The 22,255-nt window shown below is 44.2% G+C and overlaps 1 protein-coding gene across 1 annotated transcript in view; it reads left to right on the top strand.

The window, feature by feature from the left end:
• CDK15 (cyclin dependent kinase 15) overlaps nt 1-22,255 on the top strand; it is an 81,407-nt gene that overhangs the window by 40,724 nt on the left and 18,428 nt on the right. The window contains exons 9-11 of the mRNA XM_059169002.1: nt 569-662; nt 5,135-5,198; nt 19,303-19,351. Of these exons, the coding sequence (XP_059024985.1) occupies nt 569-662; nt 5,135-5,198; nt 19,303-19,351 (207 nt within the window). The remainder of the gene's footprint in view (nt 1-568; nt 663-5,134; nt 5,199-19,302; nt 19,352-22,255) is intronic.

Genomic DNA, 22,255 nt, shown 5'->3' with positions numbered 1-22,255 from the left:
ACATAGACATCAAAGAGTCTGAGTCAAATGCTGAATGTGAAAAACTTATAGGAGAACCCAAACCAATTTATTTCACTTAAATGTTTCATTCGTGGCATGTGCAAGTATGATGTGTGATAAAATCATCTGTCTAATTAAATTCATAATAGCCTTTTCATTAGCTGTAAAAGGAACATTCTGATTGTGTCATGGTTTCACTTGCAGTTCTCCTTCTCAGTCCTTGCTTACACTAACAGAGCCTCTCATAACGAGAACATCTTAGATTGCATGCAAGACAGCATTCAATTTGGAGACTCAGTATTTCTAATAAAAAGGATAATGAACTTGAATGAGCTGAACCGTCTGCTGTCTTTACTGGGTTCCTAAGTGCTGGCTCTGTATCATTTTAACTAAGAGCTGCTGGCTGTTCTTACTATTCTTTTTCTTTTTTTCCCCCTAAGACTTTTAATAGCATGTGGCCCCTTTTAACTCCCCCCAAATATTTGCTGGGTGGAGAAATACTAGTAGTTCAGTTTCGCACGTATGGTTTCCTTGAACTTGCCTGGCTGACTCTTGTTTCCTTTGCTAGGGGTGCGGGCTGCATCTTCATTGAAATGTTCCAGGGTGAACCTTTGTTTCCTGGGGTTTCCAGCATCCTCGAACAGCTGGAGAAGATCTGGGAGGTAAGAGAAGAATTTTCTCTGATGAAGAAGATAAATACCTACAATTCAAACTTTGAGCCAACTTTCCTTTAGAGACCATGAACTAGTCCATCTGCCTTGAGATTTTATGCCGTGTATTAAGGCTATGGAAACTGTGGGATTTGCCGCAGGTGTAGACACCTTGGCAGTGGAGGTGCAGTCAGGAAACCGCGGGTGTCTTACAGCAGCCCCTGAATGCACCTGCTCCCTGTTGCGATTTTCTCAGCCTCCCAGGGCAATTTCTGCCGATGCTGCTCAAGCACATCTCTGCCTCTCCACCCTCAGCTCTGACTCTATCGGGTATTTGGCCTTGGGTCCTTGTCAACTGAAGACGAGACACGAAATTTCCGCAGAACTCTGATAAAGGCTTAACCGTGTTAGTGTGAGAGAAGTATTAATCATGCTCTTCCAAAAGCACGTTCCTAAGGTGTGAAGGTGCTTCTCTGTGTGGTTCCATTTCTTGACTCACTATCCCTACCTCATTTGGAGATTTTATTTATTTGACAGAGAGAGAGAGAGAGAGAGAGAGAGAGAGAGAACACAAACAGGAGGGGCAGCAGCAGGCAGAGGGAGAAGCAGGCTCTCTGCTGAGCTGGGAGCCTGATTCGGGACTCGATCTTGGGACCTTGGGATCATGACCTGAGCCAAAGGCAGAGGCTTTAACCCACTGAGCCACCCAGGCGCCCCTATCCCTACCTCTCTTATACATGATGTACTTCATTCTTCCTCTCTTGTAGTTTATATGCCCCATACTACAGTCATCTGTATATTTTTCCTTTTTTATTTTTTTTCACTGTGGTAAAATATACATAAAATTTGCCTTCTAACCAGTTTTAAGACTGTTGATTCATTAAGTACCTTTACCTTGTTCTGCAACCATCACCACCGACCAGTTCCAAAACATTTTCATGACCTAAAGCAGAAGTTCTGGACCCACGAAACACGGACTCCCCATCTTCCTTCCTTCCAGACCCTAGATAAGCTCGCGTCCATTTTCTGTCTCTGTGAATTTGCCTATCCCAGGTATCTCATATTAGTGGAATCCTATAGGATTTGTCTTCTGTGTCTGGCTTATTTCACTTATATTTTAAAGATTCATCCATGCTGTAGTGTATGTCAAAGTGTTTTAAACGAACTGTTGTTATCCTGGATCCTGCTCCCTTTCAAGTTTGCTTGCTTCCAGCGGGCATCTGGAGTGTTCTCTCTAAGAGTTCTGATAAGGGGTTTCTTCTTGGGAGATATGGCCAGAGTGGGGTTTTTGTGCATAGGTGAGGAAATTCGGCTTCTCTGGAACTGCTTTGCAGTTGTGAGGCAGAGAGGCACCTTGGTGGCTCAGTCATTAAGCATCTGCCTTCAACTCAAGTCATGATCCCAGGGTCCTGGGATCAAGCCGCGTGTTGGGCTTCCCGCTCTGTGGAAAGCCTGCTTCTCCCTCTTCCATTCACCCTGCATGTATTCCCTCTCTCGCCGTGTCTCTCTCTCTGTCAAATAAATAAATAAAATCTTAAAAAAAATTTTTTTTTTGAGATGGAGACACAGTTTTCTTAACACAACCATAGTTCCAAGTTCTAAGGACAAAGTGAGAGCGGTCACATTCAACAGTGTGTTATCTTTTACACCACCACAGTTCGAGCATGGTAGAAACTTCAGCATTACAGACAAATCCTGAATTACTGTTTCATTAAACATGGACTACACAGATGAAAATAGGAAAGCTATTTTGGGTTCCATGATATTGGATGTAGGAATCGCCTTTTGGAAAGCAGTGGGTCCATTCAACTCTCCCAACCTTTAACCATAGCCATTCTTTACGCGCCTCCTGAGACCTCACTCTTAGAGACGAAGACATAATGACAAACCCTGAATCTTTATTTTACCATCTTTCTAAAATGCCTGTGTGTGTGTGTGTTTTCATCTGAATAACTCTCACCTCTTCCTGATCAAGTTTTTAGAAATCTGATCCTTGTAATAAGTGTTTTTAGCAAATAATCCCATATGCGTTTCTAAAACCAGAATAAAATAAACTATGCAGACTTGAAATTCATTAATCAAAACGCCTTCGGTTTCCATTCCAACAAAGGCGGAAAACAGCCCTGTGCAGCCCACTATATTTCAAACATAGCACTCGCTCACTGCCTTTTAAAAGCCTTCAGGGAAGGAGTAGATCAACAATTTCTGGTTTTCAGTTTCCCAGACAGTGAAGTGGGGATTTGGTAATTTTCTCAAGTGAAAACGAATTCAATAGCTTTCAAATAGAAACTGAGCATCAAATTTCCAAATAAAGGATATTGGATTTTTATTTAAATGTGGAAAATCTCCAGCTGAAAGTTTTCAGTAGAATATTTTAAAATGTTTGGTACCCATTTTGTTGGCTTTTATTAAACACAATACAAAGTAACCAATAATTCTAGGAACTATCACGTTAGAGAAAATATGGATGTGGTGGCTATTTATTTCCTTTGTTGCTTTTTCTTCATTACCTTTGCTTTCTTTTCATTGTGCTTCGACAACCCCCAGGAGACATATGGGTGCATGTGAATCACTTGTTTCCCTGCGCATCTGTGCAAATACAGAAGATAGTGGGTTCAAAAAGAAGAATCAGCTTCCCATCCTCTGGCCCTCTCCCACAAAAGAAGAATTAATCCAGTTGGTTTTTCCAAATGGATTCCAGGATTCTTAGTGTTGCCTCAGGCTCAGCGAGGTTGATAGGAAAAGCCTATAATCCTCTCAGTAGGTTTTCAGTTTGTTTAGGGAATGGATCAAAGAAAGATTTTCCTGGGTGGCATGATTTTTTTATTGTATGAGAGAAAAATAACACTTCAGTGTCTTTTGTTTGAGGACGATCTTAGTAGGCACCACCAAATGTACTTCTCAATCAGAGTCCGAGTCAGTAAGCTGGTAGACATTAAGATTCCGGATTCGTCATTGATTATTATTAGTCATGGTTGGGCAATCGACTTCCTGCCATAACAATTGGGCTGGCATCTATACCCAGCATTTTACAATTGAATTTATTAGATTTTTTTTCTATGAGAGATGCTTCTAGAAAGAGTTATGTTGAGATAGGCTTCTAAGAAGAGTTACTTTGTATAATGGTGTAGTGAAAGCTACCAGTATTTCCCTAATATTTCACAGCAACAATGTTATTCTTGCTCCCAGAGATAACTGACATTGGGCTTTTATGGTTATAGGAAAAGAACGGTGAAATGATGCCTACAAAACAACTCATGGAAAAAGCACCTTTTCACATCTGAAGTGTTTTGACTTTGTACTCCTAAAGACTTTTTTTTCATACTACTTGCAAACTGGAGCTTCCCTTTGGTAATCCAAAGCATAAGTAAGCTCTTTTCCAAGTGATGTTATTTTTACAGTCTACCAGTTAAAAGCCAAATACCATATTCCAAGCTTCCAGGTCACCAAGAGAACAAGATGAGATGAATTTGGTAGGAAGGATTAGGATTAGGTTTAGGATCATTTTCAGCTAACATTCCACTGTGTAAGGGTCCGTAATCTGAATCCTTTTTAATCTGAGCACATTGGGGAATAGCTGAATGTTCATGCTGAGGCATAATTCAGGCTACATTCGTGTGTGTGTGTGTGTGTGTGTGTGTGTGTGTGTGTGTTTATTTCATCTAGTGTAAGGCAGAGGGACAGTCATTCCTGCCTCTTTAGATTCTCAACTCCCAAAATAGCACCCTGTTATATGGTGACCATGCCTTAGAGATTTAGTGATGGGACTATGACTTTAAGCAAGGCTATATGATCTGCCTCAGAATAACAAGTAAGTTAGTGGAGACACAGGATCGGGACCGATATTTGGGTCCTTTTGAGAAACAGAACCAGTAGGATATATAGAGATGCTTAAGAGGAGATTTATTATGGGAATTGGTTCTGGCGATTATGGAGGCTGAGGTCTGCTGTCTGTAAGACAGAGGACCAGTGTAATTCAGTCTAAGGGGACAATGGTGTCCAGAGTCTGAAGGCCAAAGAACCAGCAGCTCCCATGTCTGAGAGCAGGAGAAGATGGATGTCCCAGCTCAAAGAGACAAGGGATTTGCCTTCCTTCCACATTTTTGTCCTATCTGAGCTCTCAGTCAGTTGGGTGATGTCCACCCACACTGGAGAGGGCGTATTTCTCTACTCAGTCTACCGATTCAAATACTAATCTCTTCCAGAAACATCCCCATAAACACACCCCAAAATAATATTTTACTAGCTATCTGGGCATCCCTCTTCCCAGTCAAGTTGGCACTTAAAGCTAACCATCACAGGACTTTAAGAATACACTGCAGTTTTGTCTATGAAGTTACGAATGTAGGGAACACTGAAGTTTCTTTCATATGTGTTTCAGCTGGCATAATGTGATGTATAAAATGAATTCTTCCCTACTCCTCCCAGTCTGTCCTTCATGACTCCCTCCTCATCTTTCGTTGTCTTTCTTTGGCTTTACATAGGTGTTAGGAGTCCCTACAGAGGATACCTGGCCTGGAGTTTCCAAACTACCTAACTACAATCCAGGTAATACCAATTTGAGCTTCTGAGTGCTCTGAAAATTAACAATGTGGGAAGCATTTGCTACACAGACACGGTGCCCTTCTTTTATTGTTAACTCAACAGTGAAGATAGGTAGATGAATTTTTAGATTCATATATTCCCTGCTAATCCTTTTATAAGAAGGACACTGAAATAGTAGTTAGGGTTAGATCAGTTCTCCAACTCTGTACAACATCAGTAGCAAGCTGCATAATAATTTGGAATAACTATCACTGTGGATTCTGCCTTGATTTCCAGATATCCACTGGCTCAAAAGAAATCAAAAGATGGTCTCATTTTTGAGTCCCATAACTCTTACTGACTTTATTTGCTAGGTTATTATACCTCATAAACTCTAAAAAGAAAGCTGATACAACAGAGGGCAAGTCAAGCCTCATTAGACCTAGGACAGGACAGGTAAGATGTCTCTAGATTACTGAAGAGTTCATCCATTGTTTCTGGACCTAACACTTGGTCATTCTCATCACCCATTTGATCCTTCAAGGCTGGATCCTGGGAATGGACTTGGAAGTGTTAGAAGTGTTGCCCATGGGGGAAGTCTTTGAGGAATGGTCCCAAGGCCATGTCAGAGAGACCAGATAACCCAGCAGTGACTTCAAGGATGTTGAGACAGAAGGAAAGAGATAAGCAGTGAGCTGTTCAATGAAGGACTATATGAGAGGCTGAGGAGGCAAGTGATGACCACACCAAAGATGGAGTCTTGCTGCAGGTTTAAAGGGGAGGTAGATGTGTACAGATAAGGACTAGATTGGGGTGATTATCACTCAAGTCAGATTTTCTAGCCTTTATATTCTCATACTGACCCATCACTAAATATGGACTTTCCCCAAACTGTTGTCATGACTAACTTTGGTATGAGATTATCCTAGAAGGTCTCATGAGAGCAAGAATTATAGGGAGATTAAAAAGGCAGTTAAAGAGGATAACAAAAGAGATAAGAGGCCAAGGATTTTTTTTTCTTTCTTCTTTCCTCCAGCATGAAATACTTTTGACCTTGGCTCAAAGAGCTATACATTGAACTCACCAGGATTATGAAAACCCTACAGCAAGCTTAGGTCATTTCAGCTGCCTTATGAATGTTCATACTCATTGCTAAAGAGCCACATGGTCATTTACAAATAGTTTACCATTTCTAAGTATTTTGTTTGAGTGTAGCCCCTGAGAAAAATGCCACTCTGGCCACAAGGCTTGGAATAGTGTCTTTGACTTTTGGTCTGAAGCAGAAAAAAGAATAGATTTCTTGTGGTCTCTCTGTGATAGTTCTATCTCCAGTTACATGGTCTCAAGGAGGACCTGGTTCTATTTTCCCACCCTGCCTGTCTATACCTCTCCCTACCCACCCTCCTCTCCAGGTGAAAATAGATCCCCTCAGCTTCCTACCAGGATGCAAGCGGAAGTTTAGGGTCACAGATGGGTTGGAAAAAAACAATTTAGATGTTGTCAATACAAATCTGCCTTGGGGAGCATAGGCTTTTCCTCCAGACTTCAAAAGTTTAGGTTTCAGGTCGGTTCAGGCAAATAAGCAGTGATCCTTAACAGAGAATGCCTTGGTGAGAACAATAATGATAGAAACTTGTTCAAAACATTTCCCTGCCAGATTCTGTGCTAAATAAGATAACTGGGTCCCAATAAAACAGCGAGAAATATGTTGCATTTTTCATTTTGCTGTCATTTCAAAGCAATGTGCAATTTTTTATTTATGAAGAGAATTCTCCAGGTCCAACATCAATAGAGTTCACACTTTGCATTGTTTTTCTAGTAGGGATTCAATTTAATTCAAATAAGTCCAAAAAATTTGAACACCTACTATCTGCCAGGTGCTATATTACATGTTGGGTCTGCGCAGATGAATCTGGTACGTTCTTGGAGCGCTGAGACTTGGATTTGTACACATTCATCCACACTCTTCCACCAGCTCCCCTAACTGGGGGCAGAGGGGTGATCATTCATGAGCCTCGCTTCCATGGGCTTGGGGCCAAGCTAAGCTTATGGAAGAAAGGGAGTGGTAATCCTTCCTCAACTGCAGTGAAGATGTCTAACTCTGTATCTGTAAATCTTAAAATTCCAGCATATCTTTAGCATGGCGTCAGTACCACTGATAAGTCAATCATAAGGACTATGTTTTAAGAAGGGCCATCATCTGTGTTCTGGGACCATCCCCTATGTCAGCCGCAAATTCCCTTTGAGCAACTCCTCTCTCACCCCCATCACGGAGCTACCGCTGCTGCTTCCACACTTGAACTCCAGGGGTTAAGAGAAAAGAAGAGGGCATGGGAGCCAGAAAAATATCACAGGGGAGAACAGTTAACGCCATTCTAGATGAGACTTCCATTCCTTTCCTTTTCATTCAGTAGCCGTGAGAATTCCCAAACTTCGACTTGAGCCATATTCTAATTTGAGGGAGCCAAGAGCTCAAAACTTGGGAAAACCATTCAATGTCCATCTAGGCCTACTCTACCCTTTCCCAGACCTTGTCTGTACTATGTCTAGGAGGGGAACATGGTTTCTGTTTGTACGGGCTTAAAAAAACACCTGGTGCTGACCCTCCTGGACAGGTTCCTCTGGCCAATCACCTATTTTCTTGGGGCACTGAGGAGCAGGGTTGTGGTTTTTCTGGCCATCAGTTCAGATTCTTGTGCCTGATTAAATGTGGGAAAGGGAAAAGAGGTATACAGTTTTGGACACTAGACTATTTTCTTTCTTTCTTTCTTTCTTTCCTTCCTTCCTTCCTTCCTTCCCTCTTTCCTCCCGCCCTCCCCCATTTTAAGCAAGCTGCCTGAGAACTCTGTGTCCTCTACTTCAAAGGGCCAGTTGTCTTATTTTGATGTGGGCAGATTGAGAAGTAGGCTTTGAAAAGTAGGCTTTTTTTTGTTTAATCTTTTCTCCTGGGATAGCTTTCAGAGCAATATATCCAAGTGTCAGTGAGGGGGTTCTGACGAGCACCGATTCCCAGACTCTCAGCAGGATCATTCTCTAACAGAAATATAAAAGTGAAATATTAAAAACCCTGGAACGTGAACTCCATCTGCATGGTAGCCAGTGGCTTGCCTGCTCGCACCATGGGAAAAAAAGATCTTGAAAAAAGAGGGAGGAGAAAAAAAGTGCTTTGAGTACGAGGTTTACAGGTTTAGTAGAGCATAGTAACATCCCCTCAAAGAAGTGGGTGTTGTTCTGTGACCCCCCAAAATGCTCTGCCTTTGACTCAGCCGCCAGAACACTCACCCTCCCCCCCCACAAAACACCCCCTTTTCACATGCTAACTGAGGCGCCTGTGATTGGCTGAACAATAAACTGGTCACACTTGCTAAAGGCCTGCCATCTTTCACACAATTAGCCAAGACACATTAATCAAACTGGAGGTGAACAGGGGCTGCGCTGGCCTCCAGCCGGGGGAGGGGTGGCGGTGTGCGTTTTGGTGATCCTTAGTAGGAGTCCATAGGAAGCAATAATAAACAGCAACATTGCTGGAGAGGATTCTACCACCAGAAAGTCTGGAAAGGGTAAAGTCCCGATTGATGCCCTATCGGGGATGTACTAGGTTTACGGCAGAGAGGATCCCAGAAGCTTAAAGCAAACTGGATATTGGTCTTGGCTGAAATCTGCTCACAAAAGACACTAGTGTGAATTTAAAGGGTGAACCCATAGAGACATTTTACAAAGTTCCCTGGCCCTCTTAGCTTTCTCTCCCCCCACCTGCACCCCGCAAAATGCACTCAGGAGCCCCTCCCCTTTTGAGCCTCAAGCACTTTGAATCCCACTAAAACCAACAGGAATAACACATATATAAGAAATGGAGAACCATTTAGAATCCATTAAGAGAAAGTATTAATCCTCATGGGATTGGACCTAAACTAAGTATTTGGAGGACAGAGACAACAGTTCATTTGGGAAGAAGAAAAAAAAAAAAATTAAGCTAACCTTTCTACTTTCAGTGGTAGAATCTTCCTTCTTTTCTTTTCCAAATTCTCTTTAAATAGATTTTCCAATGGCAATATAAAGCTAATAAGATCATACCTTAGAGACTAGTTTGCTACAGAATCATGTAAGGCTTTTCGGAGTAACAGCTAAATATTTAGACGTTTCTCAGTGCGAGTAAACGGAGCCCTTATTCCTCTGGAGGTTGTCCAGTCACCATCTCATTAGATGCAAAGATTCTGTGGATAAAGAAGAACTTTTTTTTTTTTTTTTTGGTGCCCACATGATTGCAGCCCAGTTGTGGTTTTTAACGTGTCATTGATTGTCTCATCCAACTCCTTCTGCTCCAATGAAAGGGTCTGCCGTGGCTGTTTGCTTCCTTAAACACGGATTTTGAAAGGGCTCATGCTGTGTGAGCTCCAATCCTAGCATTAATGGACTGCTGGGTTCATTTCACTACACTCAAAAGCACGAAGTTTAAATCCCTCTCAATTCCATTTGAGGCACCAGAAGACTTTATCCTTCTCCACTAATGGTTCCAAGTTTACATCTAGATACTGGGGGTCAAGGACAGGAGAGGATTTAGAAATAACAGTGCATGACACTAGTCAATGCATTTGCCAAATTGGCAATTAGGTCCTGATGTGCGAGCAAAGCATTTCGTTCCTGTCTCTTTGATGCCCGTTCCCATTAAGAAGGGAACAGAGTCCGCAGAGGCCTTCAAACTTTTAAAGAAATATCTGCTGAAAATCATGCCTGATTTGTGACATGAGCTCAGCAGCAGGAAACATCCGGGATTATCCTGGTTCTTTCAGCCCCGGGAAAGAACGATGCGCACGGAAAGATTCTCCACTGGAGGAACTTAGTGGAAATCAAAAGGCAGAAAAGCAGCACTAAAAGCTCTGTGGGGACCCAAAATCAGATGTACTAGAAACCAGAGGCAAACGGCTCCTGGGGACGCCCAGTCATCTTGAGGACGCCTGCTTTTTCAACCTCTGACCACCAGGTGGAAGCAAAAAATAAGAGGCGTGGAATACAGACAGAACATTCTAGCCATCTCCCCTTACACCTGGAATGTTTTCTTTTGACCTGAAATCCAGTGCGAGAGCTTCTCTTCATCTGACACCACTGTGGGACAGATGATGACCGCAATCTAAAATGATGCTTGTCTCTATTGGGAAGGCAAAGAGCCACCACGCTTTGGGCTCCAAGGCTTGTGAGCCGGGCTTTGTGTGGTTGCGGCGAACACAAGGTAAGGCAGTATCTGCTGCGTCCCGTGAGCGGTTAGCCAAGGGGGTTATTCAGTGGGCTCAAACGGGGGAAACTACTGCTAAGGGAGGTTTTACTTATGGACATCAGCACCTCACAAAATGGAAGTCCAAGCCCCACCTTTTACCACCTGGGGCACTTGAAGAAGTTCCCTCATCTGCAAAATGGGAACAATCCTGTCCTTTTCAAAGTGTTCCACGCACCGGGCACAGAGCACACGTTAACTGCTACTTCTCGGTACTGCCTGCCTGGGCCGTGCCGCTGAGGAGCGCTGTGTTAGGCACAAGGAAGCGGGTTTTCTCGCAGGTCCCCAGAGGCATTTCCTAGCTTGCAGAGGAGCCAGTCCGCATCCAGACTGGTTCTCTTCCCATCAGCCACGCCGCATCCCTCTGCCTCATTTTGCAGGGTCGTTCTGATAAAGAAATGAAATTAACTGGACCTTATCTGCCATGGTTCCTAAGTTCTAGTAGGTGCACACAGTAAGTTAGTTCTCATTGTTTTACTCAGTGAGGAAGTTCCTTCCCTGCTTCGGTGACCTGCCAGGGTTCAGACTCAGTGCAGGTGTGTGAGAATTGAAGTTATACCTTCTTCTTCTTCTTTTTTTTTTTAAGATTTATTGATTTATTTGAGAGAGAGCATGAGAAGAGGCAGGGGAGGGTCAGATGGAGAGAATCTTCCAGCAGACTCCCTGCTGAATGAGGCACTCCATCTCCCCACCCATGAGATCATGACCTGAGCAGAAACCAGTGGGACGTTTAACCGACTGAGGCACCCAGGTGCCCCGTGAAGCTATGCCTGTTTTTAATGTTTAGCTCCCCTGGAATTTTTAACTTCCCTCTAGGTATTAGGCATACCTCTCTGTGCCAGAATTGACCTCTGTGTTTGCTGGCTTGGGCCTCAACCGTGCCTGAATTCTAAGTCCCTAAGAGCTGACCCTCAGTTTCCAAATTTCTACCCAAGCCAGTGTGGGCACCTGTTAAGGCTCTCTCTTCTGGTGAAGGCTCCATTCTGCACCCCCCCACACACACTTAAAATGCTGTGAGAAGCCTGCCCACTATGACATGGGCTGTTCCCTGGCAGAACCCTCAGTGTCTGCAGGTGGCCAGTAAAAGTACTGCATCACAGAAGACATCAGTGTTCCCTTTGTTGACTTCACCCCAAGCCTCTTATGGTAGAAAGAGGGCGAAGGATGTCTGCCGAGCAACCCTGACCACTTGTAGGGTTTCTAGTAATTTATACGTGCCCCCTAAGAGGCACATAGTCATGAGTCAATACATACTCGTTCACTGAAATCAGTGACCAGGAGTTAGAAAACGTGCAAGTCTACCCCTAATCACACCCTCTAGTCTCTAATAATCCTCGTTCTGCCCACTTGGCCAAGAAAGTATATATAAGTTATTAGCCACCTTATTTCCGGATAATAATAACTACTGTTTATTGAGCTCTAGCTCAAGTTGGGTACCTTACCTACATTATTTTACTTTGATTCACACAGCCTTATCGGTTAGGGGCAGTGTTGTCATTCCTACTTCACAGATGAGAGAACCGAGGCTCAGGAAGGTATGTGTCTGGCCTCGGGTCACCTAGCCAGGAAGGGAGAGCTCAGAATGGCTAGAGCTGTTGGAGTTCAAGGTGATGCGCACAGCTGTATTCCACCTTGCTTTCCAGCTACTGAAGGGCAAATATGATGCTATAGTAATAAAACAAAGCCCTAGAGTGGGAGGCAGCTAAAAATGAACACTCCAAGTTCATTTCCAAATGATTCTGTCCTTCTAACTAGACTTGGTTTTAGAGTCTGTAAGCTTGGTGACATGTTTTTGGAATGCAATGTGAGTGGAGTCCCCATCCTGGGACCCAGGCAGCCCTGGCTTACCAGAGCTACTGTGTGAACCCTGATTGGGCTCATTACCACTGCACTACTGCAAGGCTGCGGAAAGCCCCCCGGGGAGTTACTATTAACATCTTTATTAACCCATCCCCTAATCAGTCAGTGAAATTCATTTAGATACACAGCCTACTTTGATCTTCATTAATAGTTTCTTCTAGTTTCTACATTTATTTTTAGTTTTCTCATCTTTAATTTATTTGGTGGCAGTTATTAGTTTTTATTGAGGAGGACTAGATGATCTTAAAGTAGTTAAGATTAGGAAAAATTGCAAATGAGGAAAAGCAGGTAAAAAAAGAATTTTTTTGTTTTAAGTAAAACCCTGCCCTATTCCTTTTCAGCTAAAGAAAAGGAGCCTTAAGATTCCAAACATCATGGAAATGGCTCTACCTGTAGGCCCCTCCCCCACGTTCACGGCCAGGGTCTTGTCCCACCCATCTCTGTAAGACATAAAGCAAGACCCACAAGTAGGCTTTCTTGTGGTAGGTTTACCTTTTAAGGATAAAGTTTAGTAAATTTATTTCACTTTTATTTTGTATCCAAGCATCAATTTTTCATTCATTTAACAAATATTTACGAATGCTAGGTGCTAGGGACTAGGAGATTAAAAAATAAATAAGACATCGAGGGGCACCTGGGTGGCTCGGAAGTTAAGCAGCCAGAGTCTGGGACCGAGCCCCGAGTGGGGCTCCCTGCTCAGCAGGAAGCCTGCTTCTCCCTCTCCCGTTCCCCCTACTTGTGTGTTCCCTCTCTCACTGTGTCTCTCTCTGTCAAATGAATAAATAAAATCTTGAAGACAAATAAATAAATAAGACATTGATACCTGCCCTCAAAGAATGCAGTCTGGAGGGGGAAACTATAAATAATACAACTTGGAAAGTATTATTATAGCAGCATCCCTTGGGGGCCTCTGGGAACACAAGAAAAAAGCCCCCTTAGTTTGGGGAATCTAGGGACTGTTTGAGAGAGACAGCTGGGTCTCAAATATGACTAAGTGGGCTTTCTCCAGGTGAGCAAGAGAGGAAAGACATTCCAGACAAAGGAACTTGACCCAAAGAAACAAGAAAGCAGGCTTATTTGACATTATACCAAGCAGGTAAAACTGCTCAAGGAAGCTAGAATGTTAGCTTTGTGGTGGTCCATTGCTGGAGATTAACCTGGAAGTATAGATGGGGACCAGACTGGGAAGTACTTTGTAGTCAGCCAAGGATTTGGACTTTGACCAATAAGCAAAGAAAAGGCATTGGATAATTTTTAACAAGGAAGTGATATGGCAGGATTTAAATTAAAAATTGCTTGAAATACTATATGTAGAATTAAACTGGCGGTGTATCCGAACCCAAGTCCATCTGCCCGATGCACAACACAGTCCATCCCTACACCAGCAGGTGCGCAAGGAGATCAGATGCAATGTGGCCATGATTGAGATTCTAGAAGGCAAATACTAAGTCTCAGCTAGACCAGTGGTGACGGAGAAGGAACGGAGGGGGCAGCTCTAAAGAACATGTAGGTAGTAGAGTCAAGGGGATTTGAGTTGTGAGGGAGAAACCAATGGATCTCCAGCGGGTGACTGGGCGGTCCATTCACTGGCACAGGAAAGAAAGGGGGAAGGAACTGTGGGGAAAGTGGTGAGTAGAGATTGGAACATTTTGCGATCACAGTATCTATGGGATAGCTAAATGAACATATCTAAAAAGCAATCAGAAATACAAGCCCATGATTTTAAGAGTCCAGTGTAAAAATACAAAATTGGAAGTAATTGATTAAAGAGGTATTTGAAACTCCAGTGTGCATTCAGTAATCCAAGGGAGAATGAGAAGAGAAAGAAGACTAGGCTAGAACCCTGGGGCCCCAGTCTTGAGGGGTCAGGCAGAGGGAAAGGGGGTGTTTGGGGAATGAGAAGGAAGAGCCAGAGGGGCTGGAGAAGACCAGGAGATGACAGTAATCACAATACCATGAAAATCATAGGGCCATAAGCTCGTCGGGGACAGGCAATACCATGTCTGCGTCAGTGCAGTGCTGAGCACACCGAATGACCCTTAAATAGTGGTGGCAGCCATAGGGAAGTGGTAAATAATATCCCCTGATTCATCATGAAACACCATACACACCAGATGACATGATCAGGCTTTAGCTCGGGGCACCTGGCCGGTTCAGTCTGTAGAGTGCCTGACTCTTGATCTCAGGGTTGTAAGTTTGAGCCCTACGTTGGGTGTAGAGATTACATCATAAAATCTTCAAAAAAAAAAAAAAAAAAAAAAAAAAAAAGCTGTAGCTCAAACATCATTTGTGGGGGTGGACCGGACGTTAAACACGGTACTCCCCCAACCTCCCGCCCTAGGGAGAGGAGCGAGAGCCTTCTGATTATGCTCGGTCCCTTTGCTTTCTGCACCCACCAGGAGCAAGGCGTGGCCTCCCCTTCCTTTGCAAAGACTATTACCTTAGCCAGAGGCTGCAGAGGCTGGAATCTTTTCTTAGAATCCACAGGAAGTTTTGAGGCAGGGTTAGAAAAGCGATAAGCTACTAATGGGAGTTGGGGCACCAGGTTCAGATGCCGAGGAGCGTACTTCCTCAGAGCACCAGCTTTCTGCATCCTGTTGATGACAGCCAAAAAGTCTACAGCCTAGGTAAGCACCAGAAGGGCCATGCTTAGGCTCCTTGAGTCAAAGATTACGGGAGTCATCAGTGGCTGTGAGGGCGTGAGTGTGGTTAAGGAGGGGAGGTGGGGTTAGGAAAAGAGCTACAGATTTTTGCAATGAGGTTTTAAAGTTACTGCTTGAGGCTAACAACATTATCAACTATTTAAATGTATGGTATCTCAAGAATGCATTGTATTTGGGATATTCCAGAGGTGTCGTTCAGTAGGCTGCGTTATAAGATAACCTTAGGGCACTGTGGTAAGATTATGGAAACCAGAAAATGTTTTACCTTGAGCGAAGCCTCAACAGGGTGCTGGTGATGGTTTATCAGTCAACCAGCAAATCTCTGTTGACTTGGATCTGTTGTAAATGAGCTTTCTTATTTCACTTGTGAATTAGGACTTGGGGGAAAAGGTGGTGTTTTAGTATGGGAGCAACATTCTGCCCTCATTTTAATTTAATTCCATTTGGTTCGGAAATTACTATGTTCGGCTTTTTAAGTTTCCTTTTGCAACTTACTTCGCCATTCCTACTTCAAATTCCAATTGAATTCAAATGAGAACTCCTTTAAAAAGAAAGGCAGTAGGAGGAGATGGAGAAAAATTTGGTCTGTGGATTCACCGTCATTTTTGGAAAGAGGAGGGAAATAAGCTACCGAGAGCCCCGTTCTTTTAGCGGCTCCTGAAGCCAGAAAAACAAACACCTCTTGAAACGGTGCTGTGCAAAATGCCTATCTGTCGATCATTCTCTCATTGATCGCTTGCAGGGAAAGCGGGAAAAATCAATGGGAGAGAGGCAAGGTCATCCAGCATGAGGTTATCTGCATGTGAGCGGGAGGGTAGACCACAGTCACGAACAGTGACCTGACTATGCCCTGGGCCCATCAACCCCTCCATCTGCTCTAATGTAGCTACAAAACACATGGGAGAAGAGAGTCAGGCACAGTCTGGCAAGACCTGGAACCTCAAGTTCAATGTCGTTAATTTGCCTCCTGGGATGACTCGTCCAGGTCACCCTTTCATTGCAGCATTTCTGAGGACTGATCTTTCCCTTGTCATGCTTCCTCGTTCCCCTCCTTGGAAACAGAAGTCTGCATCAGACGCTACGTTCTGCCATTTTGATATACATTGATTAGTTATATTTTCACAACTAGCTCACTTGAGGCAACGAGCCTCAGAGAAGGGTGGGGGAGTCACTGATGAGGGGTCGACCCCACCCTTCTTGCACACCAGCACCTTCTGCCTCACTGGGCGCCACACCAGGAACATCTGGAGATTAGGAAGAACAATAATGACAACCGCAATGACAGCAATGCTGGGCTGTCCACACGCGCACTGGATCACACTCTGTGGGGTGAAGCTTGGCGTTCCTTTCAGGCCAGAACTTCTCCCAGGTGATGCTAACATGCAGCGTGGCTTGAGAAACACGGAGTTAGACCCTCCTACCTCTCCAGGATGAGAGATGAGGAAAAGGAAAAGGACTAAGATGAACATTTGTCGAGCCCCTCCTCCTCTATTGCCAAGTGCCTCATCTTATCTCGTCCTCCCAAGTAACTGGAAAGTTATTCCCATTTTACAGATTTGGAAACTTCTGCGTTACTAAACCAGAGACGTTAATTTCCCCCAAATCTCAGAGCTCACAAGTGACAGAAGGGAGATACACAGCTAAAAAGCACACCTCGGACCCACACTGAAGACTCAGGAGAAATCAGGTGGGGCATGTAAGAACTAGGGCTCGGAGCGCGTTAGAGTTTCAGGGCCATGAAATGGCGAGTTATTGAAGGAGAAGCATTAGGCAGAAACACCTGAGAGGAGAGAGGAAAATGTGGTCCGTCGGACCAGAGAAGAGGCAGAAAGAAAAGAGGCAAACGGTGAGGGAATACCAATGTGACCCTTACCGCCCTGATGCTAACACGAACTCAGTGGAGCAGGAACTATCATCATCCCTCTTCTGTAGACGGGATGTGAGGCCCCGAGGCTTCTGGAAGGTGAGACAACAACACCCCCCCCGAGGCTTCTGGAAGGTTACACAGCCGGTGAGGGCCATGCTACGTTCTTAAAACCCAGCTCCAGAGTCCTAACCATGGGCTTTCGGTTGCCCACCATTTCTCAAAGGAAGAAAAAGAAGAGTAGGAATGGTTTTGTTTTGTGCTCAGAGGCAGGCCCTTAACATTCATCATCTGACAAATCCCAATGAATTCAACGAATCACTTTGTCCTTGAGAGGCGAATATGACCTCCAGCTTGGGTTAAGGGAGCCGGCTGGTGATGGTTAAACCACCTTGCTTGAGGGCGCAGCGAAGCAGCTGCTGCAGTTGCAAACCCGAGGTGCTGTCTTTGAGTCCGGACTCAGCCAATTCCAAATCCACGTTCTGCAAGAACAATGCAAAAGTTGGAAAGAGTTCTAAAATACCAAAGGCCCCCAAAACACAGAGCAACGGGCTCTAGGCAGGGAAAAACAAAACACGGGAGAGCACGGAAATGGATTTCATTATGTTGACTGGAAATTGGTTTATGACTGAATGAGAAAATATTTTAATTTTGTTTGGCCAGGAAGGAACCGTAAACAGGCAGCAGAAAGTGGTTCGGAAATAAACATTCTAAACAGATACCAGATATTCTTACCTAGTTTTACTGGTTATTTAAATTTAGGTGCAATCGTCTAGAGGGAGGATGAAGAAGCTGTATATACAAGCTCTTCCCTCCGTGCCTACGTGGGACTAGGAAACCACCAGCAGAGAGGCTCTCATTTGATTACACCTGACCTTGAAAACTCCGCTGAAATCACTTTCTTTGATCACTCATTTCACGCTACAAGTCTTGGCACTATAAATTCTAGTTTTAATTGAACTTACTTTCAAAGTTACAAAATAATGTGTTTTTTATTAAAAAAATAAATTTAAGAAAATAAGCCTAGAAGTAAAGGGGTAAGCCCCAGAACCACTATCCCTATCAGATGGATAGTCTTCCAGCTCTTTTTTTTTTTTTTAATGCATATACAGACAGAAATACACCAGTATTATCAAAATCATTTTTTTGCGCAACTACAACTACGTTCTTGGTTGGATAAACCAGATAAATAATCTATCCTATTCCTATTGGAGCTGGAAGAAGACATCTTTTAAAGACAAAACACATACATTTCAGGCCCAAGAAAAGTGTAAAGCATACATATTATTTTATTTTATTTTATTTTATTTTCATGCATATGAAAATAAATGCGAGTTAAAATAATCTTTTCTCGATTTAGAGCAGGAAATAGAGGAATCTGATACGGAACATCCTCTTATAACGCTAGAGCTCCCCTTATCACCTTTACATAGAATAAGTGTTCAGTTAGTACTTCTTGAATGAATGAGAAATTGTCCCTTTTTATGGTAGTTTTATTTGGGGTTAAATAGTGTCAATACTAAGAATAACAGAAACAGACACATTCACACGCAAACGTTGTAAAGAGTGTGGCAAAGGAAAGGACAAATCTTTTCATCATCCATTTTGGATTATTCAAGCCAGAATTCACTTCCATTTTTACTGCAAGTGACATAAAATTAGCCCCATTCCTTTCTCACCATGTTGAGCCTTTGAGACAACCCCACCGTTCATCACCCGACTTTTCACATGTGTTGTGTGCGCACATGCGTGCTTTGTTCTCTAATGAATTGTGGGCTCTGCAAGGGGAGGGGGTTCTGTTGGTTTCTTTCTTAGTCTCCCAGGCGCTTGGTACACATTCGGCGCACAGTAGGTGTTCAATAGATGTGTTTGGACTTGAGTGAATCTCGTGACTGTGTGAGTTTGCTAGGGCTGCCGTGACAAAGGACCACAGTCTGAGTGGCTTAAGCCACAGAAATTTGTTGTCTCACCGTGCTGGAGGCTAGATAGCTCTGAAGTTGAGGAATTGGCAGGATTGTTCCCTTCTGAGAGGGCACTGAGGGAAGCATCTGTTCGGGGCCTCTCTCCTTGGCTTGTGGACGGCTGTCTTCTCCTCGGGTCCTTTTGTGTCGTTTCTCTCATATGTATCTGTCTCTGTGTTCAAATCTTCCCTTTTTTTAAGAAGACACCAGTCACAGTAGATTAGGGCCCACACCTATGACCTCATCTTAACTAATTACAACTGCAATGACCTAGTTCCGTATAAGGTCAGATTCTGAGGTACCTTGATGTATCAGTTTTAGGGGGACACAATTCAACCCATAATAGTGACCTTCCACAGAATCATGAAAACTCAGTGTGTTCACTCTGCCCACCTGAAGCCTGAACTCTCTTTGTTCAAGCTGAGAAGAACGAGCAGAATTTTGATAATATTTTGGCAATAGGATTTTAGGGTTGTTTCTGGTTTCTAACGTGTCTGTGTATGCTTTCCAGAATGGTTCCCACTGCCGAAGCCTCGACGCCTTCAGATTGTCTGGGACAGGTAAGCACCACCTGGGAAAGCCTCTCTTTCAAGCAGGGCCTCAATCTCCTGACCCTCAGTCCACCAAACACGCAGCCCCTGAGCACCTGATCTCTGGAGGCCTACAGGGCCCGGAAGATGCCTCCGGGAGAGCCAGCCACCTGTGAGTGTGTCCGTCTTTCTCTATGAACCATTTTACTTTCAGTGAGTTTGGTCATTAAAATTGTTTTGTGCCCCTCGACCATGTCCGAGGCCCTGAGAATGAGGGAATGTTGGCCTGCAAGAAAACCTAGTGGGTTTATTATTCTCCGACACAGAGAAACCAAATAACATCATTGAGTGGCTATTGGAGGGGGGGGGCAACTTGATTCATGGAGGTCATGCTTTCCCAGGCCCTCTCCACGCAGTCTCGGCTCAGACCAGGGCAGACTTTTATTACCAGCTTTCAACAAATCCCTAGTTTCTTTTACAAAGTAAAACAGATAATAGAGACATTCCCGGAATAGTTAGCTAACTAAGCCGTGCCAGGCAACCTCAGGGCTAAGAAGAACTCAGTGTTTTCGGACAATGACCAATTACAATAACCAGTATTATTTGATCTGAGAGTAATTAGCGGAGGCTCTGTTCTTTTTGCTTCAGTGAGGAGGCAAAAAGGGCAGTGAGGAAAACGTCAGAGAAGGGGAAACAGCTCGAATGTCAAAGAAAAACACGCTCGTGCAGGTGGGGAGAGGGGAAGAGATCCTAACTGAATGTTTGTATGTCGTCCTTCCCTGAAAATGTGGTAGGGTTTAACCCAACTGAATTTTATTTGATTTTTTTCATGCTTACTGTTCTTGTGCTAAAAAAAAAAAAAAAAAAAGCCTCCATGGAGAGTGAATATCAGAGCCCAGAGAGGTCAGAACATAGAGCTGCAGGCTACCGAGGACCTCTTGTTGGGAGGGACAGGTCTCCTCGGCAGGGCTCTGCTCATGTCTGAGGGCTCACGGTGTCGCCTGAAACCCCTCCTGGTTTCGGAGACAGGTTCCCCGGAACCAGAACTGCTATTTACCCTTTCATGTAAGATGTGCAAACTTTCTCTTGTCGGCACAGTCAGGCTCCCCATCCCCCCCGCTAGAGACGTTTGGATTTTAGCACCACTCTAGGACTTTCTTCCATTTCACTATTGGTTTCCAAAATAAATGGTGACTCCAAACCTGCTAACCACATTACTACCCTGCGCGGCTGCTGTGGGCACTGCTGCATGGGCCGAAGAACATGCCAGAGCCTCCTGCTATCACTACACCAGCCCTTCCTCCTGGGCTGAGCAGGACTTGGATTCCCTGAGTATTCATCCTTCTACCTTCTCTGACCACACACAAGACCCACCACCTCTGCCTCATCCCAGCTCAAGCTTTGCTTTATCTCAAGCTTCTGGTTTCTCTTTGCTCACATCTTCAAACCAAGGAGAATGTCTAGGGACGTGCCACCTGATACAGTGGCCACTAGCCACATGCGGCTCTTTAAATTTAAAGTGATTAAAATTAAATTTTGAACTTAGTTGCTTGGCTGCACTTGTCACATTTCAAGGGTCCAACAGCCACATGTGAGTAGTGGTTAGCATATCAGAGGGGGCAGAACTAGCGCATTTGCATCGTCACGGAAGGTTCTGTTGGACAGCACTGGTCTAGATGACCCCGTGAGAAAATTCTTGGCTCTGAGAAGGACTTGGGGGTTCAACCAAGGCTAGGTGGAATGTTCGTGATGCATTATTTCATTTATTCCTCACAAATCAAAGTCCTGGTTCCAAGAGGTGGAAACCGAAGTTCTAAGAAATGACGCAACCTGGCCACGGTCACCAGACTCAGGAAGGCAGAGCCCAGACCCATCTGGTACACAGGTCTCTGTGACTTTGTCCACCGAGTCGGGTGGCAAGTGTGATGGGTAAAGAGGAGCGAAGGTAGAAGAAGCCTGTGCGGGCCATGAATATAGCCCAGGGCACCGCCTGGGGTTGGATGGTGACCTTACAGACAAGGGCCTAGGAAGCGCACACCCACTTGTCAGATTGATTGGAAGATAACAGCTTCTTTGATGTTGTTTCTTCCCAGGGTTGGATATAGTTCTCATTGTGGGTGCCTGCTTCACCATGTCCTGAACTGGCAGCATTAAAAAAGGACCCCCCCTCTTGGAACAACAACAGAAAGGTCATTATTGGAAAACAACAACAGCAACACGATATTTGAATAATGCCTGCAGCTCAGTTAAGAGCGTTGTGCCAATATTAAGTGCTTGCCTTTGATCATTTGACTACAGTTCTGTAGAATGCTAACACTAGGGGAAGCTGGTAAACACGTAACTCTGGGGACGACTCGTGCAGTTCTTCTGCAAACCTGAAATTACTTCCAAATAAAAACCAATTGAAAAAAAAAAACAAAAAAAGTGCCCACTCTATCCCTGCCCTTTTCCTCTCTCTATAGATCCAGGGGAAAACAGCAAAGAACCCAGGTGAGCTGACAATGACTGGCCTTGCACTGTAGATAGATAACGCCCTTGCCCTGGAAAGGTGAATGGCGGTAGCTGCAGTGGAGAATTTTATACTCAGAGCCAGCCTGGACTGGGAAATCAAGGTCATTGCCTCAGGCCCTGGAGAACCACCAGATTTTCGATGTGTCCTGTGATGGCCAGTGGATAGAGCGCCACACAACCACAGAGCCTCATCTTCCTTTTGTTTTATTGTTTGTGTTTCTATTCTGGACTTCCAGAAATAAGTGTGGGTGTCCTCACACCCAGCACTTCCTGCCCGATTGATTTACCATTTTAATCCTTTCTGCAACTTTTACAAGCGAGGTCTGTGACAATTCAGGTCTGCTGGAACCAATTTGTTTTCTGCGACACAGACAGGAACTCTCCCAGACTGCTGGTGGAAATGGGAATGGGTACAACTAGCTC

The sequence above is a fragment of the Mustela lutreola genome, chromosome 3 (genome assembly GCF_030435805.1).
Source record: "Mustela lutreola isolate mMusLut2 chromosome 3, mMusLut2.pri, whole genome shotgun sequence".
In the NCBI taxonomy this organism is placed as follows: Eukaryota; Metazoa; Chordata; class Mammalia; order Carnivora; family Mustelidae; genus Mustela; species Mustela lutreola.
Note: the sequence above shows the minus strand (reverse complement) of the source record. Positions and strands in the feature narration are given on the sequence as shown.